Source organism: Mizuhopecten yessoensis, unplaced genomic scaffold, assembly GCF_002113885.1.
Source record: "Mizuhopecten yessoensis strain PY_sf001 unplaced genomic scaffold, ASM211388v2 scaffold10883, whole genome shotgun sequence".
Lineage (NCBI taxonomy): Eukaryota > Metazoa > Mollusca > Bivalvia > Pectinida > Pectinidae > Mizuhopecten > Mizuhopecten yessoensis.
In genome coordinates, this window is record NW_018408769.1 from 116,650 (window position 1) to 143,659 (window position 27,010).

A 27,010-nucleotide genomic window follows, 5' to 3' on the forward strand; every position below is an offset into this window, starting at 1 on the left:
ATAAAAAAAGGTTTAGAAATATAATTGAAAAATGTGTGTTGATGAACATTTGAAATAAAGACAGTGCTAGATGATCTATACCTGGACTTGGGGGTATCTGTTAAACCTTATGTGTGATAACTTACCCAGTATGTTTACCATAGAGAACCTTGGGTTCCATAGGGGTATATTAGATTTCTTTATCCCTTCGTTGGGGAAAGGGTGCCCTGTATATTAGGGGTCTATTGGTTTTCTGTATCCCTGCCCCAGGGAAAGGGTGCCCTGTGTATTAGGGGTCTATTGGGTTTCTGTATCCCTTCCCCAGAGAAAGGGTGCCCTGTATATTAGAGGTCTATTGGTTTTCTGTATCCCTGCCCCAGGGAAAGGGTGCCCTGTATATTAGAGGTCTATTGGTTTTCTGTATCCCTTCCCCCGTGAAAGGATTGCCCTGTATATTAGGGGTCTATTGGTTTTCTGTATCCCTTCTCCGGGGAAAGGGTGCCCGGTATATTCTTCATTTATACCAAACACCCCATTTTTTACAGTACAGAACTCATCATTCCTTTTATATTTCATTTGAGTTCATATTTCGCATTTCTTCCACCTTCCAATATTTCATCTAGCTAGATGTGTTTTTGTTTGTGACTGCAGACCATATTATCAAGGATTGGTACCCCCCTGTGGGAGATTTAGGTACAAGAAAAGATTTCCGGTTTTAGTGTTTGGCTCATCTGTCGGTGCTCAGATTAATGCCATGGTTCCCTAGTCTGTGTACTTATAACCAACCATTACTGGCCCAGGTGTTTTCTGCAATGTAGGGACAGTCAAGCTAGGGTTTTATTGCAACAGAATCTCTTATATAATACTGGGAAGTGTAAAGATCTCAGGCCTGAATGTTAGAAAATAAAAAGTTGACCCATAGTAGGTCAGAGACATAGTTATTATCAGCATCATAACCTGGTTATCTGTCTTGTAGTTCAATGTCAACATGAAAGATGGATGGCCATCCCACTGTTTCAGTTCAGTAGCCTTTAGGATGTGTGGCCAGCGCTGTGTGGCCCAGTGGGTTTAGCTGGTGGTAGGGGATGTAGGGAGACCCAATAGATCTGGTAGGGGTGAGGTGCTGTGTGTGGTGGTGGACCAGGGTAGCATGTGGGGCTACTGTGTGTGGCCTTTGGTGAAGGATCTGGGAGGAGAAGGGTGTGGGGTGTTGTGTGGGCGATGAAGGTTACCTAACCTTAGATAGAGCTGATGCAGATACAGCAGGTTAAACATACACTGCATTGAAAATGAGCATCTCAGATAAAATTAAAAAAAGATAATTTGACAATATGCCAGCCAAAATTCAAAATGTATTTTTTTCTCACATTAATTAAACTTTGTGGGAGAAAACTTCTAATTGAAAATGACTTTGTACTGGTAAGCTACATTGCTTTCCCGGAGTGTTCAACAGTTATTTTTTAAAACAGTGCAAATAATCTTCTGATAGAAGGATTTTATTATTATTTTAAACATAAATCCATGGAATAAGCTTTCAGCATGAAAAGTTTTCTTTTAAAAAAAAAAAAAAAAAAGAATCAAACAGCTAGTTAGCCTCCTGTTTTTGGGTACATACTGATGGTGTAATCATTTAATCGTAGGGTGCAACGTGATGACAGCGACTTCGATGATTTTAATGGTGAACAGTTCCATTTTACTTGTATGAAGTGTTTATCTGGCAAGAACGGAACATTCCATAAATTTCATTAAGAAGTGTATTGAGGAGAGTAAAATTCCTTTATTTTCAATAGATTTCAAGAGCTTATACCAAAACCATTTATAACATGCAGTTTAAATTTTTGGGATTGGTTTCCTGTAGTACTTAGAACATGTGATCTTGTATTTACCTAATACAGGCTGAAGACAGTGTCTGAAAGTTCAAAGGATAATTGATATTCATACCTGAATTATTCAACATAAGAAATAGAAGATTAATTTGAGTGGAGTTTCTTATTATATCAGGGTAGGCAAATAAAATGTTTGCCATCAACTTATCACTTTTGTTCTAGGAAGTGATCAGTTGATGGCGGATCACATTTTCATTCCGCCCAGTGCGTCAACTATGTGGAAAAATTACCCTAAACTTGATATTATTTAAATTCATCAAAGATATATTGTTGGGGGTTAAAACGTTAGTTGTAAACCTAAGCTTTGATTTCCAGGTGGGTCTGTTTTATGCTCTATCATGTTTACCTGATGGAGATGTGGGTGTAAGGTGAGGGCTGATACCCGAGATCAATAACACCCACACCCTCGCCTTCATAAAGAGCCGGTGACAAATGGCGTAAAAAAAATGCTGTTTCACTATGTGGCACACATAACTAACATTGTTCATTCTACCCACATATGTATGGTCCAACCAATAAACTCTTCTCTGTCGCTTTACTTAACCAACAAATATAGATATTGATTGATTCAAACAATGGAAACTTTACACTATGGGTTGAATGTCAATATGAATTTCAGATATTATGTCACATTTAATGATGGTGATGTTTTATTGTGAATACAGGATGGGTTTTTTGTAATAAGGACTGGGTTAGATTTAAATATATCACGACTGGGTTTTAGAATTTGTTGTATTTATTGGTCCCAACATTTTTAAGATGATTTATTGGTATATGATACCAGTGAATTGGAAAAGCTGGTTCAATATTGATTTGTTTTTGGTATTGTGCTGATGTCCAACAAGTGACTGCAGTAAATGGTTCTGTGACTCGATCCATAATGAAGCCGTTCTTTATGTCATTCTATGTGATTTTAACTGGATACCGTAAATACAGCAGCCTAGTAGTGGCTAATGATTGAGCTGGATTAAGTTTGTGGATTATTTATTGGTGGTGCAGTGTAGTTATTGATGGTGCATTGTAGATATTAATGGTGCAGTGTAGATATTAATGGTGCAGTGTAGATATTAATGGTGCAGTGTAGATATGGGTGGTGCATTGTAGCTATGGGTGGTGCAGTGTAGTTATTGATGGTGCAGTGTAGTAATTGGTGGTGTAGTGTAGTTATTGATGGTGCAGTGTAGGTATGGGTGTTGCAGTGTAGGTATGGGTGGTGCAGTGTAGTTATTGGTGGTGTAGTGTAGCTATTGATGGTGCAGTGTAGTTATTGGTGGTGTAGTGTAGTTATTGATGGTGCAGTATAGGTATGGGTGTTGCAGTATAGTTATTGATGGTGTAGTGTAGTTATTGGTGGTTTAGTGTAGCTATTGATGGTGCAGTGTAGGTATTGATGGTGTAGTGTAGCTATTGGTGTAGTGTACTATTGATGCTGTAGTGTAGCTATTGGTGGTGCAGTGTAGCTATTGATGGTGTAGTGTAGGTATTGGTTGTGCAATGTAGCTATTGGTGGTGTAGTGTAGCTATTGGTGGTGCAGTGTAGCTATTGGTGGTGCAGTGTAGCTATTGGTGGTGTAGTATAGCTATTGGTGGTGCAGTGTAGCTATTGATGGCGATGTAGTGTAGCTATTGATGGTGTAGTATAGCTATTGGTGGTGCAGTGTAGCTATTGATGGTGCAGTGTAGCTATTGATGGTGCAGTGTAGCTATTGGTGGTGCAGTGTAGGTATTGATGGTGCAGTGTAGGTATTGATGGTGTAGTGTAGATATTGGTGGTGTAGCGTAGCTATTGGTGGTGTACTATAGCTATTGGTGGTGCAGTGTAGGTATTGATGGTGTAGTGTAGATATTGGTGCTGCAGTATAGCTATTGGTGTAGTGTAGCTATAGGTAGTGCAGGTCTATTGGTGGTGCAGTGTAGCTATTGGTGGTGTAGTATAGCTATTGGTGGTGCAGTGTAGATATTGATGGTGTAGTGTAGATATTGGTGGTGCAGTATAGCTATTGGTGTAGTGTAGCTATAGGTAGTGCAGGTCTATTGGTGGTGCAGTATATTACATGGTTATTGTTAGGGCCGTAAGGCTAGAGAGATGTCAATACCATTACCGAGCCATGTCCTTTCATCCACACAAGCTGGTGGTCAGACTATTCATTTGTAGTCAATATAGAGTTTTGATAAAATGAGATAGAATTGATTTGATTGTTTTGGATGGCTGAGCAGCAAAGTCTGTTCTGTCAGCCTTTATACTGATGCATGCAAGCAATGATTTCACTCACTACTAACTTCATGCTTAGCTCACAAGCGATGTTTTATAGGTGTCACCACACAGGGTAAGTTTGTTTACCCTATATCTTTAGCAAGCAAGGTGAAGATATTGTTAAGACAGTATTCAAAAAGTAGTTGTGGCTGAGTGGGTAAGGCATCTGACTGTGTATGATCACTAGTCCTCCATCACAGGTTGCGGGTTTGAAGCTTTCGTTGGGCAGTTGTCAGGTACTAGTTGCAGGTTGGTGGGTTTGCTCTGGGTACCCCGGTTCTCCCCCACCACCAAAACTTGGCTCATCATTGAATACCTATAGCTATTAATAGGACAAATCCTAAATCCTACAGCACTTCCATATCTGTATTACAGCACCACTATCTTACAGGCACCTCATGTGTCTGACTGTAGGTTGTCTTACAGCTGTCTTACATGCACCTCAGTGTCTGACTGTAGGTTGTCTTACAACTATCTTACAGGCACCTCAGTGTCTGACTGTAGGTTGTCTGACAACTATCTTACAGGGACCTCAGTGTCTGACTGTAGGTTGTCTTGCAGCTATTTTGCAGGTACCTCAGTGTCTGACTGTAGGATGTCTTACAGCTATTGTACAGGCACCTCAGTGTCTGACTGTAGGTTGTCTGACACCTATCTTACAGGGACCTCAGTGTCTGACTGTAGGTTGTCTTGCAGCTATCTTACAGGCACCTCAGTGTCTGACTGTAGGTTGTCTTGCAGCTATTTTGCAGGTACCTCAGTGTCTGACTGTAGGTTGTCTTACAGCTATTGTACAGGCACCTCAGTGTCTGACTGTAGGTTGTCTTACAGCTATCTTACAGGAACCTCAGTGTCTGACTGTAGGTTGTCTTACAACTATCTTACATGCACCTCCGTGTCTGACTGTAGGTTGTCTTACAGCTATCTTACAGGCACCTCAGTGTCTGACTGTAGGTTGTCTTACAGCTATCATACAGTCACCTCAGTGTCTGACTGTAGGTTGTCTTAGAGCTATCATACAGGCACTTCTGTGTCTGACTGTAGGTTGTCTTACAACTGTCTTACAGGCACCTCAGTGTCTGACTGTAGGTTGTCTTACAGCTATCATACAGGCACCTCTGTGTCTGACTGTAGGTTGTCTTACAGCTATCTTACAGGCACCTCGGTGTCTGACTGTAGGTTGTCTTACAGCTATCTTACAGTCACCTCAGTGTCTGACTGTAGGTTGTCTTAGAGCTATCATACAGGCACTTCTGTGTCTGACTGTAGGTTGTCTTACAACTATCTTACAGGCACCTCCGTGTCTGACTGTAGGTTGTCTTACAGCTATCTTACATGCACCTCAGTGTCTGACTGTAGGTTGTCTTACAACTATCTTACAGGCACCTCAGTGTCTGACTGTAGGTTGTCTTACAGTTATTTACAGTTGCTTTGTATTGATTGATTAGTTGATAAATCGTTGTATATTTTAATGATTGTTTAAAGATTTACCTGCGGGGTAAGGCACTGATTCAGGGAGGCAGAAAGATCAATTATTTATATTTGTAAATCAACAGAAGGAAATATCTGCAGGTTCACCAGGGGCAATTCATGTTTTGTTGGTGGCTCAGAGTTTATGCTGTATACCATGTATCATGCCATATTTAGTTTACATTGTGATGTTTTTTACTACAAAAATAATAAGATCATGACATATATTAAGTATTCTAAATCATATCCTGTGAACTTTATAATATAGTTAATTCATATCTTATTTATATAATACTGTATGCATACCATTGTATTGTATACCATACAGTTTATACTGCAGACTATACATTGTATAATTTAATGCATACAATGTATTTATTGATACTGCACATTGTATATTTTATACCATTTAGTGTATCACATATGTCATCTTGTTAACCTTATGTTGTGTATTGTATACAAGTTGCTGTATACCATACCTTGTATAATATAAATTGTATACCATATAACATACATTGTATAATATATACATACATTGTATAATATATACATACATTATATAACAGATACATACATTGTATAATATATACATACATGTATAACATATACATACATTGTATAATATATACATACATTGTATAATATAAACATACATTGTATAATATATACATACATTATGTAACATATACATACATTGTATAATGTATAAATGCATTGTATACATGTACAGCATACATGCATTGTCTACTATACAATAACATAATGTATACATACATGTACCTTGTATAGTAACATGAACACTAAGCAGCTGTATATTGTCTAGTCATGCTGAAAGATTATTTCTTTTTCATTTGTATGATGAAGTATTAAAAAGTGGATTTGATAGATTCAAGTTAAAGGGTTTAGAATAAAGGCTAGACCACAGTGTTTCCGATTTACTACACCAGTAAACTTTGTTTGTACTAGTGTTAGTGTTACAGCACTGCCACCTGCAACAGGTACATTAAATCTGACAATTTGTAAATAAACCACCTAATTCAAACATTGCCACAAGCTGTTCTAATTCCTCATGTTGAAATTGATGATGATCATTTATAGTAGAATTACAATCAATGCCAGGTATGAATACTCTTGTTTATATGATTGGCAATGTTTTTCATTCTTTCTGCATTTGTTGTTTCTATAAATACCAGGATCAAAGAAGCTCAGAAACTGTTCCAAGATCTTACTATGAGCTTGAGAAATGAAAAATCTGCAAGATTGCAATATCAATTTACTTGATGATGCACGTATTTGCTGCATGCAATGGCTGTCAGGTGTTGTCTGAGTGAGGCTTTCTGACAGGTCTAGAGAGGGATCATGTCGGAGAGGGAATAATGAATTGGCAATGTGTTATGACTTATATAAATCAACAACTACAGGTGTGTAGATGATATATCAGTGGTTGCTGTAAGGACTCCCTCCATTCCACCCCCTAACTAGATATATTCTGTACTGCCTTTCTTTGTCCTGAGATGCCCTGTCATCCCCTTTAGCCACTACTGTATATTATAGGCCTGTCATTTCCCCCCCCCCCCCCCCCCCCCCTTCTACTCATTCCTTCTCCCTTTGCTTCCAACCCCCTAAGCACTTGACCTTCTCTTAATTCTCTTTGCCCTGGCTAGCACTGGAGGAGCGGGGGTGATTTTCGGGCTCGAGGCTTGCACTGCCCCTCCCCTCCTTCCTCCCTTCCTCCGATTCCCTTCCTCCCGGCTAGCACCTGTGCCCAGAGCTTACCTGGTACTCTCACACCTGTGACCACTAGTTGGGATTTTCTATACCTTGATCTGGCTTGGCAGGTGAGGGGAGTTCAGACTTTGCTTGCAGCCTCCATGGACATGCTGTGCAGATGTATCACCAGGGTGTAATACTGTTCTCCTTGGTTGAAGTTAATGAAAATATAATACTCACCACTGATCATTAGATTATTCAAACTGTTTTTGTACATTTGGTTTATCAGACTGGTATCACAAGGGAGCATACGGCTCCATTGCTACCATGTATTGGGTGGTGGTAGATTTTGGCAATACTTGCCTCCTGTAGTGTACACAATGTAATAGGTTCCACCTGATTCCTCACCAGCCAAAGTATCCAAGAGAGCAATGGTTGCCACTACTGCTAAGGTGGGATCACACAAATGGAAAACAAAATTGGATGCTGCATAAATAATAACAAATACACATAAATCTTTTGAAAACTAATCAATTGCCATACCAACTAGAAAAACTTTGTTAAATTTGGTTTAAATATAATATGTGATGTTTATTTTGAACTATAAGCTATCAATTTCAAACAAAACATTTACACATTGGTTAATTTAGCAGAAACTGCATATCTGTAAGTTTCTAACAAACATTTGTTTATATTGGTTGAACTGGTTGATTGATAGCATTAACACCTGAAACCTGCCCTATTGGAAAAGTTTCTAAACTGGTCTATTTGTTCAGTACAGTCACCAGTGACTCTGTATTCAGTCAGTGACTTTGTATTCAGTCAGTGACTCTGTATTCAGTCAGTGACTCTGTATTATTCAGTCAGTGACTCTATATTTAGTCAGTGACTCTGTATTCAGTCAGTGACTTTGTATTCAGTGATGTAGAACATTTAAGCATCTGGAGCTATAAGTTTGGAGCTATACGTCTGAGCTATAAGAATTTGGTGTTACTCTGTCTGGAGCTATAAGTCTGGAGCTATAAGTCTGAGCTATAAGTCTGAGCTATAAGAATGCGGTGTTACTCTGTCTGGAGCTATAAGTCTAGAGCTATAAATCTGAGCTATAAGTCTGGAGCTATAAGTCTGAGCTATAAGAATGCGGTGTTACTCTGTCTGGAGCTTTAAGTCTGGAGCTATAAGTCTGAGCTATAAGAATTTGGTGTTACTCTGTCTGGAGCTATAAGTCTGAGCTATAAGTCTGGAGCTATAAGTCTGAGCTATAAGAATAAGGTGTTACTCTGTCTGGAGCTATAAGTCTGGAGCTATAAGTCTGAGCTATGAGTCTGAGCTATAAGTCTGGAGCTATAAGTCTGAGCTATAAGTCTGAGCTATAAGAATGCGATGTTATTCTGTCTGGAGCTATAAGTCTGGAGCTATAAGTCTGAGCTATAAGTCTGGAGCTATAACTCTTGAGCTATAAGTCTGGAGCTATAAGTCTGGAGCTATAAGTCTGAGCTATAAGAATGCAGTGTGACTCTGTCTGGAGCTGATGGTCTGGTTTGCATGCTGCAGGCAACTTAACTGTTATCTTGCTTAAAGTTTTAGAACTGAGATAAATGTGTTCAATGTTTTTTCGTCATCAAGAAGCATCGGCCATTGTTCTGATGGATGTTATTATTCTAGGTGAGAAATCAGAGATAGGGTCAAAGGTTAGGTGGTTCAGGTACTCGCTGTACAGGACAGGTGTATAGTACATAACAATCCCCCTCTGAACATTTTTATTCCCCCCTCCCCCATTCCAATAGATTCGAGGGGCCAGTTGAGTTCACCCCAGGGGTGTTATGTGTTGTAAGTTATAATCTTCATCCAATGCCTGTTGCTATTGTTGGAAGGAGCACCCCAGGAAACACGTCTTTAATATTAAGTATGGGCAGCAGGTGCTAACTAACATTTACATGTTACAACCCAAACCTTTTTATGCATAGCCTCTTGTACAGTTCGAGCGCCCTGTCAGCTCCTGCACCGAATACACGTATAAGATTAATATCGCTACCTGTTTGTCTAGATCTTCCTGACGTACCCCTATTCAAGGTAACTTCAGTCAACTGCTAGGATACAAGACCTGGTGGCAGTCAATGTTGGCCATAGTGAGCTATAGTAATCGGCTTACAGCATCTGACTCCGACATCACACTTCCTACTACAGCTATGTATGTCAGCAAATCTTTGATAGGAAATCCCCTCCCCAAGGGATAGGGCTGGGGATTCTGGCAGTATACAGGGGGATTTGTTCACCCTTTTGTCTGTTGATAACACAGAAGGATTAAGAAATAATTCACCAATGTGTCTGCAACTATCCCAACTGTCTAAATACCTACTTATCTTATAGTTGATGATTTTATCACAATAGTTACAAGTGAGACGCTTCCATCCTAATCCACTCTGTGTGTTGAGAGGTTGATAGCATGTTACATGGTGGAGTGTTACATGGTGGCATTAAGTGGTGCCGATGGACAGGACTGTCCTTACAATGCATGAGAACACTTCTGGTGAGAGTCTGGAGGGAAGTGGGAGGGGTCTGTGCTTCTCTTCATCAGACATTGCCACCTGTCTGATGGGCCACCAGAATCCATAGCATTTTCACCTCATTACGAGGCCTTGCAGGAGATTCTTAAATGAGGTGAAAGTAGTCGGACTTCAAATACAATGTTCTGTTTTTAGATTTTTTTCAAATTACTTCTCAGACTTATTGTTAGGAAGGGAAATTGTTAAATGTGGAAAGGACATGTGTTAGTTTGAGATGTCCAAATAGTTTTCGTGTCTGTTATGTGAATGTTCTGAGTAAGATCATTAAGCTGTAGTGAACGTTTTGGTGAGTGGTGAGGTGAGGTATATGGGGAAACACTTTGGGTGTCTTCTTTGGTAAATAGCTTTCACTACCTGTAATTACTGATAGATTATAGAACCACACACAACCAGGTAATTAGTCTGGAGGAGGAGGGGTACCCCTGACTCATGCTGCCATGATCCCTCCAAGACTTGTGGTAGTCTTGTTGTAGTACCACTGTTGTAATAAGTAGAACCCCTGTTGCAGACCAATGGTAGCCCTGTGGTACACCCTATTACTGTAGTAGCCCGGAGTGCCTCTATAGTAGCCCTGTGGTACCACTATTCTAACCTGTGGTTCCTCTATAGTAGCCCTGTGGTACCACTATTCTAACTTTTGATACCTCTATAGTAGCCCTGTGGTACCACTAGTGTAGCCTTTAAATATATCCTTCTTGTCACCTTTGGTGCCTCTATGGTAGCCATGTAGTACCATTATCTAACCTATGGTATATAGCCATGTGGTTCCCCTATTGTAGCCATGTGATACCCCTTTTGTAGTCTGACTGGTACCTACATGTATCTTTAAGCGTGCGTTACCTTAATGTAGTAACAAAATTCATGTACTCTTGAGAATGGGGCAGCTTTGGTTTGTGTTAAGTTAGAGTGGAGTTGAAAACCTCCTGTGACAGTTGGTTGTAAAAAGGTGCGATATGACCATTCTGAGTATTATGTCCACAACTGTATGGTCAGTCAATGTAATCTTATGTGACACCCACAGATTTTTTCTGTCATTGCCCCTTGGGTCTCTATTACATGGTAACGTGATTCATTATGACCCTGTACCAGGAGAAGTTGAAAGCCTGGATTAGAGTAAGCAGACTTACTGGTATACTCTTCAATGTCTTTATATTCATAAATCGTCAAATTACTTAATAGTCTAGAGTCATCCCTTGTTGACCTCTTTGGTCATCCTACCCATAAAAGGTGTGTGGAATTTAAGATAAACATGACTCAAACTTCAACTTCCTTAAGTAAATACGGTTTATTATTTCAACTATTTGTTTTTGTGGACAGTACAGGATGGATTTACAATCATAGTCTACCTGGTAATCCTACTGTCCAGGTAGGTGGTCAGCATGACCAGTACATAATCTCCTTCAGATCTCTGTCAGAATATATTGTCATGAGGAAGGTGACAAATACAACACAAAGACTGTGTGTGTGAATTACGAGCTGTTTGATTTGAATTATATGACAATGTTTAAGTAAAGTTTGCCTGATTGGGGCCTGAATCCCATTTTAGGTACATGCATTCTGCAAGATCTATAATTGACCTCATACACTCAATGTACTGTAAATATAGACATGAAGCATGTAATAAGGTCTAAATGATCAAACTTTTGGTCTAAAGTCTGTGGACCCTGTAATGTTCTTTGCATTAATATGAACCTATGTCCAGCGTTCAAGGTCTATGAACCTGCGTACAAAAATGTACAAGGTCTATGAACCTGCGTACAAAGTTGTACAAGGTCTATGAACCTGCGTACAAAGTTGTACAAGGTCTATGAATATGAACCTTGAACATCCTTTGTACAAAGTCTATAAAGTTATGTCAAATGTGCAAGGACTGTACATGTGTGCCTATGTGTATTGTGTAAGGTCTATGAACCTATGATCATTTTACAAGGTCTGTTGACCTGCCTAATGCACTTGAACTAATCTGTGCTGTGATATTGCCTTCATGCACTATGAAAGACCAACAATGAACCTTTCTGCATTGAGCAAGTTCTGCAAATTTTATCTTTTCTGCAACATCATCAATGATCAAGATGTCTACTTTCATACACAAAACTGGATTCAGTTTTTAGAAAAATCCATAAAATGTCAAACTTGATTTAGCTGCTGTATGTATATATCTTCCACGGAGAACTCTTCATCAGTGCTTACGTTGTTCTGGTCATGGGATTAATTCAGAGTACTGTTTTAAATCTTGGATATTGATATTTCTAACAAGGACTCGTAAATATTCAGAATATGGCTCCCGAGAGGCAAGGGAACAGCCAGGTCTGAACATCATGGTGGAATATTGATCAGCACACTCCATAAGTTAGGACCCTAGATTTTGACACGTGTCTGTGGTTTGAAACTCTCTGTGGACCTGTTGGACGGTAATAAGGAGAACAAGTTGGACAGCCATGGAAGTCTGTGAGGACTCATGAAATGGACACCCACTGGGCAGGAGGAGACAACTACAAGTACCCATGGCTTGGTAACTGATTTTAAGGTTGGAAGATTTAGAGGCTGTGGGCTGGGAGCTTAGATTAGAATGTTAAGGGCTTGGCGATAGAAAGAGAAAGTGAAGGTCTGGTAAGTATGCTGGTACATATATGCAAGTTCAATTTAAAAGTTTGATACAGAGAGATTAATAATTATAAAGGTTGACTGGATTTTGGAAGAGAGGAAAGGACTGGTATTTTTGAGGGAAGAAGCATCTTGCACTAAGGGAATACAATCAGAGAGGAAGAAGGAAATGAAGCTGGTGGTATATCAAAGTTGTTGACTATCAGATTGAGTTTATTTTTGGAAGTTTGTTTCATGGGGAAAACAAGGTGGATAGGATTAAAATCTAGGATGTTCAGAATTATCTGCATAGATTCATGATCCAAAGACCTGCTAAGCCCCAATGAGATTTTGATATAGGTGTTACAGCTGTTAGGTTGTCCCTGTCTATCCCAGAGGAGCTACTTGTACTTTGGAAACACCGTGATGAACTCAGTTTGTCGGGGAATTACATTTACCAAGCTGAAAAACAACAACTTTACCCTAGGTATCATTCAAACACAAACATAGACCTTGAGGTTGCATAGCCAGGCTTCTGCGGTAAAAATTGATTTCACAGGACCTCTACTAGCTGGCTTTAACCAGGTACCATTTACATCCCCAGCAGTCCGATGTTCCCAGACGCTACAAACACACTGATCAATACACAATCCTAGCTCAAACTTTCAAAGATAGAATAATTTGATTTTCAAATTTTCAATTCCGTTTCTGCAAAATGTGTCTGGTTGCAGTCTCTGATGTGGTTGATTTGAATGTGCTTTTTAAGCTTATGTATTTCTACTCTGCAACAAGTGCTAAAACGATTTAACCATTTTCATCTCATTTTTAGCATAGAGCCTTTGAAGGCAAGATGACATTTAATCACAGAAATGTTAGGTCTAAACAGCTGTTTAGGAACGTGGAGCACAATAAACTGGGCCGACTTTGTTGTCTGAGAGTGGGTATTACTTGGGTTAGCATTTGGTCATATATCACCTCCAAGTAATACGCTGTCAGCCACAACATACAGTCTCAAGCTAATTAAATACATTAACAATCTCAACACTCTTTTATAAATGTTTAATGGGGGCATTTTTTTTCAAGATGATATTTTAACCGTTTAAGCCTGGTACTTACTTCTCGACTGTTTTCTGATTGGCTTTTGAATTGCTGATGAGTGATTATAAAGGTTTGTTACACCCGATGAAGTGTCTTGGGCAACCATATTGTTTCAAGTTGTTGAATTTACAATTCTGGGAGCTTTGCAGAATGTGTTTTATCGCAAAAAAATGATATAATTTTTCAAAGTGTCTGAAAAAGATTTTGACATAAATCATATATCTTGAGGAGTTTTACAGTTTGTGTAAATGTTAAGCATCCTGTAAAACAATCAACAGTAATTATAAACCTACAAAGAATATCGCGACTTAGGAACATTGCTTCTCCCCAACTAGCAGATAAATTTGAGATTTAATTAAATTTCAGAAAATACTCATTTGATACATTTAGGTGTGTGTATAACTCTGAGATAAGATACCCTAGAATCTCTGACTCGCAACCCAGACAGACATTAGTGTATACTTAGCAGTAGATGATACGCCGTACAATTATAAGCTGAAGCTAACAAGGCTATCAGGCTATCAGGCTAACCAGGCTAATAGACTAACCCAGTTACCATGAGGCTAGCCAGACTTACCAGACTAACCAGGCTTACCAGACTTACCAGACTAACCAGACTAACCACACTTTACCAGGCTACCTGTAGGCTAACGGCTTTTGAAGTCAGGGATTCCCAGTCATCTGACTTTGTTTGAACAGGTGGTTTTGTAATATCTGTGTGTTGTGGACTGTAGATGGAAGGCTGCTACAGGTATCATACCTCAACCATATCCCTAGTCTGGAACCAGATCAAACCAGATGAGATGCATTTGACTAGTCTCCTGTAGATTGTTATAGACATTACAAAATTGTAAGGTTTGCTAATCTAATACCCACTGCAACAAGTGGTTTGGAGTGTTAGGCAAGAGAATTGATTCAATTTTTTTCATCATAACATTCAGTGAGATGATGGTTTCTCAATTTTATGCCCATAAAATATTGTAATGGCGTATTTTTTCAGATTAAGGTATATATTTCATCAATTTTACCTCTCCTTTAACAGGAAGGAAATTGCATATCAGTTGCTTTCCCTAAATCATACCGTCACATCCTACACATTAATGCATCTTGTCAATCAAGACCAAGTGTCAGTTTTTAATAGTTAATATGTTACTCTTTACACCATATAGGTTATGTTTTTTTTAGTTCTAGCAAGTCGGTGTAGTGTTGGGTCAATGGCTGTGTTTGGTGGTATAGCAGGTCAGTGTAGTGTTGGGTCAATGGCTGTGTTTGGTGGTATAGCAGGTCAGTGTAGTGTTGGGTCAATGGCTGTGTTTGGTGGTATAGCAGGTCAGTGTAGTGTTGGGTCAATGGCTGTGTTTGGTGGTATAGCAGGTCAGTGTAGTGTTGGGTCAATGGCTGTGTTTGGTGGTATAGCAGGTCAGTGTAGTGTTGGGTCAATGGCTGTGTTTGGTGGTATAGCAGGTCAGTGTAGTGTTGGGTCAATGGCTGTGTTTGGTGGTATAGCAGGTCAGTGTAGTGTTGGGTCAATGGCTGTGTTTGGTGGTATAGCAGGTCAGTGTAGTGTTGGGTCAATGGCTGTGTTTGGTGGTATAGCAGGTCAGTGTAGTGTTGGGTCAATGGCTGTGTTTGGTGGTATAGCAGGTCAGTGTAGTGTTGGGTCAATGGCTGTGTTTGGTGGTATAGCAGGTCAGTGTAGTGTTGGGTCAATGGCTGTGTTTGGTGGTATAGCAGGTCAGTGTAGTGTTGGGTCAATGGCTGTGTTTGGTGGTATAGCAGGTCAGTGTAGTGTTGGGTCAATGGCTGTGTTTGGTGGTATAGCAGGTCAGTGTAGTGTTGGGTCAATGGCTGTGTTTGGTGGTATAGCAGGTCAGTGTAGTGTTGGGTCAATGGCTGTGTTTGGTGGTATAGCAGGTCAGTGTAGTGTTGGGTCAATGGCTGTGTTTGGTGGTATAGCAGGTCAGTGTAGTGTTGGGTCAATGGCTGTGTTTGGTGGTATAGCAGGTCAGTGTAGTGTTGGGTCAATGGCTGTGTTTGGTGGTTATAATATTAATGAAGGTTTCGTTAAAGATGCAATGCGCATGTCATGTGAAGATTTGTGTAATTTGGGATGGTGGATGTTTTTGAAGATGTATTGTCTCTATACTGCCTGATACTTAAGTATCTAGTACTTCTGTCTGTAAGATGGTAAGCTAATATTATAGGACATATTGAGTGATTGTAGTTCTATAGCCTACAATCGGAGGATGGGTAGGCCCTGAGGTGTAATACTACCTAGTTTGAGATCCAGCATGGTTCAGTCGACCTCCCCACCCTCGGCCTGTTAATGTGTTAAACTCTGTCACTAGTCAGTGTTGTTAGTGGTTTTGATTTCAATGTAAAAGATACTTGGTTATTAAACTATATAATGACAGGTCCAATGTCTTCTGGAGCTCTTTTACTTGGTGTCTTGTTTAGAGAATAAAAGAGACCTACAATCCTTATGTCTCTGTTCCACAATAATCTATTGATATATTGTCAGATCATTGTGCTTTCTCTCGGGTATCTGTTTCCTTTCAACATTTTGTATTAAAATTACTTAAAGCGTCTCTAAAATATGTAATTCAGACACATTTTTACGGTGTTGTCAGCTAGACCAAACAGCAGACAGCATGACCAGCATACCAACTGCATAACGGGACAGTAGGACTGACAGGGCGTCAAAAGAATTTGTTTTAAGACTTAAGTTTTTCTATACTGACCGGATTAAATATCTTTTGTGGAACTTGTACTTGAACTCATGCAATTCTTGTGAAACCTGTTGAGGAGTTGACAGAGGACAGAAAATGGAGGATTGGAAGAAAGAAGGTATGGCTGGTTCATGAATAGCAGGGTTTAATGTAGATTCATTAGGGGATAAATAAAAAGACGCATATATATGTTTGTTACACGGAATCAAACTGTTTGTTTGTCAACAACACTGACCACAACATGTACACATATACTAAGTTAGGGTAGGGTGCAATTGTTTGGTACTTGACCTCCTGAAGTGCTTTGAACCATGTAAAACAGATGTGAGGGATATAACATGTACTGTACGAGTGAGAGAAAACCACACTTATGATTCTAATTCACTACGTTCAACCGAACATAAAGCATTTATCATATAAAACTCAACACCTATGTATGGGAGTGGCCTTCGACGGTCAATCATTTTCGAATCACACATACAGGGGTCCTTATGGGGACATAACGACCCCCCTCCCCTCAGCACCGTCTGTGGTGGGAAGTTCTACTATACAGAAACTATCACAGTGTCACTAGGTCTTTATGTAACTTCTATTTTAATTCAGGATCCCCCCACCCCCCTTCACAATACTTCACCCCACCAGCGTATCTTTTCAACTTTAAGGTATTGATATGTCAGAAAAAGAAATATATTGTGAAATAAAAGAGTAATTTTTCCATTGGCCACTGCCATGTAGGCTACCCGACTTGCTTAAAAATGATATATTTTAGAAAAGTTTAACATGATATTACTTATATTACTTCATTGTAAGTAAATGTCTTTTGTCTATTAACTGAACTACATAGGAACATGTTGATTTTCTCTTTGATGCAGATTTGGTGTTAGACAGTTAGATGTATTGACTGTTCAAAATCCCTGTTGTCAGCAGAGGACTATTGGCAGTTGTCAAAAATAGTGTATGTACTGTATGTACTGCTGTGTCTCCCGTTTCCTCTATGAATGTACCGGTATGTACTACTCAGCCAGTGCTGTTTCTGCCCCCCTCCCCTCTATACGCACTGCTGTGTCTTTACCTCAACTGTCCTGTATGTACTGCTGTATCTGCTCCCTCCCCCCTTATATATGTACTGCTGTATCTGTTCCCTTCCCCCTTATATATGTACTGCTGTATCTGCTACCTCCCCCCCTTATATATGTACTGCTGTATCTGCTCCCTCCCCCCTTATATATGTACTGCTGTATCTGCTCCCCCCCCCTTCTATATGAACCGCTGTCTCCCCCTCTTTTTTATGTACTGCTGTATCTGCCCCCTCCCCCCTTATATATGTACTGCTGTCTCTGCTCCCTACCCCCTTATATATGTACTGCTGTATCTGCTCCCTCCCCCTTCTATATGAACTGCTGTGTCCACCTCTTTTTTATGTACTGCTGTATCTGCTCCCTCCCCCCTTATATATGTACTGCTGTATCTGCTCCCTCCCTCCTTCTATATGAACTGCTGTGTCCACCTCTTATATATGTACTGCTGTGTCTGCCCCCTATGTTTACTGCTGTGTATGCCCCCTATATGTACTGCTGTGTCTGCCCCCCTCTTATATATACTGCTGTGTTTGCCCCCTATGTGTACTGCTGTATCTGCCCCCACCATATATGTACTGCTGTGTCTGCCCCCACCCTATATGTAATGCTGTGTCTGCCCCCCTCTTATATATACTGCTGTGGCTGCCCCCTATGTGTACTGCTGTGTCTGCCCCCACCCTTTATGTAATGCTGTGTCTGCCCCCCCCCCCTACGTAATCCTGGGCCTGCCCCCCCCCCCCCCCCCATGTCTTTCTGTGTCTGCCCCCCCCCCATATGTAATGCTGTGTCTGCCCCCACCCTATATGTAATGCTGTGTCTGCCCCCCTCCCCTTATGTGTACTGCTGTGTCTGCCCCCCTATATATACTGCGGTGTCTGCCCCCCTATATGTACTGCTGTGTCTGCCCCCACCCTATATGTAATGCTGTGTCTGCCCCCCTCCCCTATATATACTGCTGTATCTGTTCCCTCCCCCCTTATATATGTACTGCTGTATCTGCTCCCTCCCCCCTTCTATATGAACTGCTGTGTCCACCTCTTTTTTATGTACTGCTGTATCTGCTCCCTCCCCCCTTCTATATGAACTGCTGTGTCCACCTCTTTTTTATGTACTGCTGTATCTGCTCCCTCCCCCCTTCTATATGAACTGCTGTGTCCACCTCTTATATATGTACTGCTGTGTCTGCCCCCTTCCCCTCTATATACTGCTGTGTCTGCCCCCACCCCCTATGTAATGCTGTGTCTGCCCCCCTCCCCTTATGTGTACCGCTGTGTCTGCCCCCCTATATATACTGCGGTGTCTCCCCCCCTACACCCCATATATACTGCTGTGTCTGCCCCCACCCTATATGATCTAACGTGTCTTGCCCACACTCTGTATGATTGTTCTATTATAAGCATTGATATTATATATGTACTGCTGTATCTGCTCCCTCCCCCCTTCTATATGAACTGCTGTGTCCACCTCTTATATATGTACTGCTGGGTCTGCCCCCTATGTTTACTGCTGTGTATGCCCCCTATATGTACTGCTGTGTCTGCCCCCTTCCCTTATATGTACTGCTGTATCTGCCCCCTTCCCCTCTATATACTGCTGTGTCTGCCCCCACCCTATATGTAATGCTGTGTCTGCCTCCCTCCCCTTATGTGTACTGCTGTGTCTGCCCCCCTATATATACTGCAGTTTCTGCCCCCCTATATGTACTGCTGTATCTGCCCCCTTCCCCTCTATATACTGCTGTGTCTGCCCCCACCCTATATGTAATGCTGTGTCTGCCCCCCTGCCTCCCTATATGTACTGCTGTGTCTGCCCCCTATGTTTACTGCTGTGTATGCCCCCTATATATACTGCTGTGTCTGCCCCCACCCTATATAAACTAACGTGTCTTGCCCACACTCTGTATGATTGTTCTATTATAAGCATTGATATTATATATGTACTGCTGTATCTGCTCCCTCCCCCTTCTATATGAACTGCTGTGTCCACCTCTTATATATGTACTGCTGTGTCTGCCCCCTTCCCCTATATGCACTGCTGTATCTGCCCCCTACACCCTATATAAACTGCTGTGTCTGCCCCCTTCCCCTCTATATACTGCTGTGTCTGCCCCCCTACCACCATATATATACTGCTGTATCTGCCCCCTACACCCTATATAAACTGCTGTGTCTGCCCCCTTCCCCTATATATACTACGGTGTCTGCCCCCCTACACCCTATATATACTGCTGTGTCTGCCCCCACCCTATATGAACTAACGTGTCTTGCCCACACTCTGTATGTTTGTTCTATTATAAGCATTGATATAATAAATTAAGGGTAAAGTATATTGTTGATAAGAATTGCTTTATATAGGTATTAATGAATATATGTTTCTTTATGACAGAAAAATAACATAAATTGCTTAAGGGTTATCAGTTACATGAGAAAATTTGTCGGCTAACATTTTAGAAAATATCTTTTAAACAATTTACGTCAGTAGTTGGCTTGGTGTTTCCTTTGAGGGAAACTGGACCAAAGTTGGGGAACTCATTTCATGTAAATGTGTTGAGCTATTGGTGAGCCCGGCTATAATCTGTTGGTTCAGCAGATCACCAAAAATCTTTAATGTCTCCTGGATATTTTCATTTGTCAATTATTCAAAATCAAGTTCTTAGTTTGTTTAATGAGTCTTTAGCACTGTTTTAATTTCATTAATCCAAAAAAAATGGGGCTTTAGAACATGATATATACAAGTCTATACGCTTCGGAATTTTACTATTTGGACAGAAACTGAGAAACGATAATGGGGATTTCTCTTGTTAGGAAAATATTTTTACTTTAATTTGATTGTCTGGTTTTTAAATACAGTAAAGTTATAGTGAAGTAGTTGTTGGAGTTTTGAAGTTACTTTGTACAAAGTAGGGCAGGTATCTGTTGTCATACTTGCTTTTATGTTTATCCTTATGGTTTTATAAGATTATTGAGAAGTGTATTTTTATTACTTTGTGTTCAGCAAGTTATAAGAACTAATGCAGGTTCATCCCAAAAAATAGTATATATTCTACTTGGCTTGGTTAAGGTAAAGTAAGCATGTGGGATAGTGAGACTAGGAAACTTGCTAAACTTGCCTGCAGTGTGCATTACCAGGAAAAACAAGACTTATACGAGGAAATACCAACCTTTACCCCCTTGAGGTGAAGAAGGACATTTTGATTAAGGAAATCTGGTGTACATCATTGCTTCAGGCAACAATGGGAGCAAAACCAAGGGGTAAATTAAAAAGACATCTATCCTTGTTTATTCATAGGTTTCATATTAATAAAAAAAAATCATTCTTTGATAAAAATTAAATTACCTGTAAGTAATGTTTTGTATGAGGAATTAAGATAAACCTAAGAATTTAGTTATTATCTCATAATGTGTTCAGTTAGTTTCAGCAATTATTATTTTCAAAATGAATATTTTTAAACTTTAGAATTTTATTTTTCTACTGCATAATGAGATAACTTAGTTTCAGGAAATGTTATTTTCATGATGATTTATTTTACAAGATAATTAACTAATAAATGATTAATAAAGGTTTAAATCTGTAAAATATTGTGACATAGACTTTTAAAAAAATCTGTTTGGTAAAATAGGATTGTTGCAGAAAGACAAAGAAATATGTATATTTGGGTTGAATAGTGCACTGACATATACATGCATGAGGTTTTACCTACTGATACATTCAGGGGTGTTTTAAACTCATTAGTTGATAATATTATATTTATGTACTACGTGCAACTTTTAAGTTTTATTTCAAATCTCCGGAGTTGCCCGAGATGATGACACAGCTCTGTAGAAGGTCAGCTTTATGTTATACATTAGTGTAACAGACACCCCCTTTCTACTGACAGAGAATATATTAGCATACTTAATTTGTTTTAAAATAGATCTGCTGTAATACTCCATTGGAATGACAACTATGCTGCAAACATTGTACAGATGCAATGTAGAAATATTATTGGTTAAAGAGTCTTCACTTTTTAGTGTGTCCAGTCTGGCCCTAGATACATCCCTGTGATTATTATTTGTTTGTTTGTGATTTACGTCCTATTAACAGTTATGGTCATTTAAGGGTGAGCTAGGTTTTGGTCGTAGATGAAAACTGAAGTACACAGAGAAAAACCAGTGACTGCCCCATGTAGGCTCCAAACCCACAACCTAGTGCTTTTAAGCAAACAAAAAGCATTTATTCCTAATTCTAAAACAATAAAAAGTGTAAGGTAGTATATATCCTTAGCTCGAACACAAATCATAGACTACATTTTTAAAGTAGCATATACTATTCTTAACTCTGAAAAATTACAGTGTAAATATGTAAGTTATCATATATCCTTAATTCTAAAAGTGTATGGTAGCATGCATCCTTAACTCTAACGCAAATCATACATACAAATGTGTAGGTGTGCATATATAGCTTTAAAGCCATGCAGTTCAGCTGCTGATGATTGTAGAGAGAATTGTGAAGCATTTCATTTATAAAGATACAGCAATGGGATTTGCTTTTGATAGGGCTTTGATGAAGGATGAACAGCAATGTTGATTTATAAGAAGGTTTCTGATGCTTCGTTGGTGATAGAAGGCGGTCATTACCTCAGGACATATCAACTGTAAGACGTAGGAGTACTAGTGCTTCAAGTGTTGTGTAAAAAATGATTTTTTATTTAAGTGGTGTTATACAGTGTGATGATCGTGTTGGTGTTTGTTTATCAGCATGTTCTACATACCTGTACAGGTGGGCTAGACAGGTGGACAAACATCACAGGTATTCATGGTATCCAGTAGGTGTTGCACAATATAGTAATTTTATTACCTGGCAATTAACTTATAGGAGAAGGGGAGGGTTTACAAGAATTCTTTAATCACAGCTGTCAGATGGGGGTAGCTCTATACAGGCTTTTTTGGCTTTTGACATGGAGATGCTGCCGTAATGGACAGAAACAGGTCTTGCAGAAAAGGAAGGGTTGATATGGACAGGGAAAGTTGCTGTATGGACAGAGAGGGGTTTTGTAGACAAGGAAGGGTTGATAAGGACAGTGAAAGTTGCTGTAATGGACAGAGAGGGGTTTTGTAGACAAGGAAGGGTTGATATGGACAGGGAAAATTGCTGAAATGGACAGAGAGGGGTTTTGTAGACAAGGAAGGGTTGATATGGACAGGGAGTGGTTGTGAGGAAAAACTCTTAAAATCTGGCATATGCTAGGTCAGCAAAAGAGAAAAACAAATTAATAATAGGAGAAATTCATCGAAAAAAGGGGATTAATGATTTTTCAGAATTTCTCTTGAGTTTTGTGAGATGAATATCCCTGTAAGTGTGTGTTGCGGTGTTAACATTTATTAACTTGGTGTAGATAACTAGAGGCCAGCTTTTATCTCCAGTGTATCATAGCCGATCCTCTGAAAATGTTTGTTAGAATCATTCTGATTTAAGATTTAATGCCTCAAGTTTTATTTTGTGTCCTGTTCTAATTCGGCCTTTTGGTATATATTCAGTCAGGATAAGGTTCAGCCGTATCGGTGGATTCCCTTGTGTGGGGGCGAACTCTATAATCTTATTTGCATTTTTGATAATTTTATGAATGACAGGTTGTATAAAGGTATTTAGGGAAAGTCCTATTGTGGGAATGTGTAGTTAAGATATGTACTAGCTGATATGGCACACTACACACTATATCGTGCTATTTATGTAAAATCATTTATGTATACATGTGTGTAGTGGTGAGTATGTGAAGTGCGTTATGCTGTTAAAGGAAATGCGAGACCTAATAGAGATGTTTGGGGAATTCTAACACCTGAGCAGGTAGACGGTAATCATTGATTGGTCGCCTCACCACCCCCGCTCACCCCCACTCACCCCCACTCAAACCCGCTCACCACACAAAGCTTAAACATTCCAGACACTTACTGTATTCTTAAAGATTAAATGTTTGCTGACATTAACCTGTCCAGAATATTAACTTATCTGGTTTCAACAGAAACTAAAAATGTACATGTTAGATTCTTAAATGTCTAGTGTCAAAGAGATGTGGAATTGCCTGGTTATTGAGTCTGATTAGTCGCTGTTTTGGTTGATAAGCTTTGCGTACCTGTCCTTCTTTATTGATTAGCCTACCTGTGTACCCCTCCCTTTTAGTATACAGAAATTCTGCCTTTTTACCTGAGAATAAACTTGTTCCGAGGATACATAATACTAATAATAATATCATTACCCTCAACTGCTGAGCGGTCCCTGCTTCCTTGACTAGATACTTAATTAGGGTGTGTTGATGATGTACATGTTATATTGATGTTACTGTAACCCAGGGACATACAAGGTTTCTTGTAGACATGATGATATACATATTATGGCAATAAAATTTTCATAAACAATCATGCTACAAATCAATTTACGAATCATTAAATTTATAGCAGGATGATTACCGGGGGTATGTTAAGAATACATCATTAGTGAAGTTACAAAAGAATGACAAACAAAATTACTTCAATTTCATTCTTATATAAATTTAAATACTGTTGATAATTAAAATAAAACTTGACCGGTCTAGGAACACATGTTTCTAATTCATTAATAGGGGTGATCATCACCAATTAATCAAATACCAATACTTTTTTTAAACAGAATGTAATACTGCCTAATTGGTAAAATTTGCAGGGGATTTAATTTCACTATATCGTGGACATCAAACATAGCCTGAAATTAAATACCTAGCGAATACTTATACCATCAATTCTAATCTCTATGATTGCATATGTAGCAGAACTGGATGGGGACAAACTTCATCGACCAGGTTGCTCAATTTGTAGAACGTCGACCGTTAAGAGTTCGAAGGATCTCTGCTTCGAACCCTGGTCTGGTTGTTACATTTTCTTTTTCTCCTGTTACACACATATATATAAATCAATGCAAAAATGAATAAACCTGTTAACCTGTTTATACAGAATAATGAATATACAATCAACAACACGACATTATATTTTCAATGATTTTAGCTTGCAATGTTACAGGGTTAATTCCCATGAACAAGAGCTGATTAAGACAACAGCGAAATATTAACCCCGTGAAATAAAACAACTACATTTGAACTGAGTAACAAGTATGCTTCAGATCTTTGTGTGATAAAATAAATTAAAAGAAAATGTACAGAACTAGTTAGAATCTAGGCATTATCTTACACCTCTACAGAACCATGATAATCTAGGCATTATCTTACACCTCTACAGAACCATGAGAATCTAGGCATTATCTTACACCTCTACAGAAACATGAGAATCTAGGCATTATCTTACACCTCTAAAGAACCATGAGAATCTAGGCATTATCTTACACCTACCATGAGAATCTAGGCATTATCTTACACCTCTACAGAACCATGATAATACAGGCATTATCTTACACCCCTACAGAACCATGATAATCTAGGCATTATCTTACACCTCTACAGAACCATGATAATACAGGCATTATCTTACACCTCTACAGAACCATGAGAATCTAGGCATTATCTTACACCTACCATGAGAATCTAGACATTATCTTACACCTCTATAGAACCAGTGAGTATATTATCTTTCCTAACTTAGTAATTAACCCAGGGTATACATGTATTTATGTCCACACCTAAGCAGCATGGAACTGGAGTACAGAGGGCTCACCTAGTGGTGAGGTTATATAATGCACCACCCTGAAACAGTCTGTAAATCACCCTAGCCAAGACATTCTGATACACACCCAGTGTAGAACCCTGGTATTACAGAGCTATGGAAAAAATACAGAAATAATGTGTTTCTTTAATACTAAATAAAGTTGCTTGCTGGGAAGTTTTAAGCTAGAGAGGAATCAAGTATAAACTAGCTTTTTTTACTTTCCTTCATAGTAAGATTAAAGGTTTGAAGCAGACTGGAAAAGCTGGTGATACTGGTAAATGGAGGCCAGAGCATAATGGGAACAGCTTCGATCAATGATCAAGGAAGCCTTGATGCCTTCTCGGTTCCAGATTTACTCCCTATGTCAAACAGCTCAAGATTGGAGCATTTTTGAAAAGGGTTTATACTATGTAAAGGTTAGGCAGGGGACACAGGAAACTATGTTATAGAAAACTTACAATAGGTGTGATTGTCTCTATTTAGCTGATAAGATGCATTGTCAGGAGATTTCCTGAGATCTGCTTTATCTAGATATGTAGAGATGGGGTGAAGGTAATTCAGGCAAGAAACCAAACCCAGAAAAATTGCTGTACAGCAAAATTTTGACATTGTGTCATGTGAGATGCTGTGAAGCCTAGTCTGTGTGTAATGTTATGGTTGTCAGGGGAAAGAGAAAGGCTCACACAGCCACGAAAAGATGCTGAAATCTGCTAAAATCGCCCCAACACTGTCTATTATATTGATTGTAATTGCAGCTAGTTTTTATGGTTTTGGGAAAATTCCAAAATGGTTCAGAGAATATTCATTAGAACAGTTTAATACTTGGTCTGTCATTCCAATTTGGTAATAAATCAGTACAATGTCTCCAGCTCATAGGCTTGACACTTTGTGTTCTGCCACAGATGTGTAGATACAGATGATGGAATTTGACCAAGGCCAGCAATTCGTGTATGGCTCCTACAAATTCACAGTAATGTACAGACAATAAAAATTGAGCAGGGATATATTGCTAATGAAAATTCAACGATAACAGCAATTAATGTACCGCTGTTTTATGCAAGGCTATAAAAAATAGATCAATGCAGTAATACCAAACTTACTGCTGATAAGAATTAGCAAAAAATAGCATTGTACACTTTACAAAATGACTAAATCAGCAATGTATCACTTATAAGAGAGTATATAGTCAGCAATTAAAAAATGTAATTGCCACATGACCAATAAACTGTTGTACAGACAAAACCAGGAGGTTGAGGAAAGAGTCACGCTTTGGCCAAAGGTCAACAATACAATTGGGTGACATTAGGCCAAAGGTCAACACAATTGGGTGACATCAGGCCAAAGGTCAACACAATTGGGTGACATCAAGCCAAAGGTCAACACAATTGGGTGACATCAGGCCAAAGGTCAACATGGTTGGGTGACAAGGTCAACACAATTGGGTGACATCAGGGAAAAGATTCCAGCAAAGCATTTAGCTTTTCGAACAACACTTGTAAAAAATTAAATACTGGTAATGCATCGTACCATCAGAATATTCTTGATTTCATTATGTCATGTCATTTCTTTCCCACTATGACATCATACAGATGAAATGGGATCTAAGATAAAAATATCTTAAACCCTTTCTTTCCCTGGATACATCTGTCATATGTATTTGTAGGAATGGCAGAATGTGATGTCTTTATCAGGTATTATGACAGCCTTGGTAAAAGACTATGATATCCCTAGTCAGATACTCTGATGACATCCCTGAAGAGACACTGGGATGCCCCAGGTAATGAGAGACTTATAACAGACATTTAGGTTGGTGAGAGACTTATAACAGACATTTAGGTTGATGAGAGACTTATAACAGACATTTAGGTTGGTGAGAGACTTATAGTGTGAGAGACTTATAACAGACGTTTAGGTTGGTGATAGACTTATAACAGACATTTAGGTTGATGAGAGACTTATAACAGACATTTAGGTTGGTGAAAGACTTA

At 39.2% G+C, this 27,010-nt stretch overlaps 1 protein-coding gene across 1 annotated transcript; it reads left to right on the top strand.

Annotated features, from left to right (window-relative positions):
* Window positions 1-14,761: 14,761 nt before the first annotated feature.
* Window positions 14,762-15,700, top strand: LOC110463253 (uncharacterized PE-PGRS family protein PE_PGRS54-like). The gene has a single exon (XM_021517690.1). It carries the CDS (start codon window positions 14,762-14,764, stop codon window positions 15,698-15,700), a length of 939 nt encoding a protein of 312 aa, XP_021373365.1.
* The last annotated feature ends 11,310 nt before the right edge of the window (window positions 15,701-27,010 follow it).

What these genes read in the sequence shown, in the direction of transcription:
- LOC110463253 (XM_021517690.1), top strand. Translation starts at nt 14,762, where the DNA reads ATGGCTGTGTTTGGTGGTATAGCAGGTCAGTGTAGTGTTGGGTCAATG.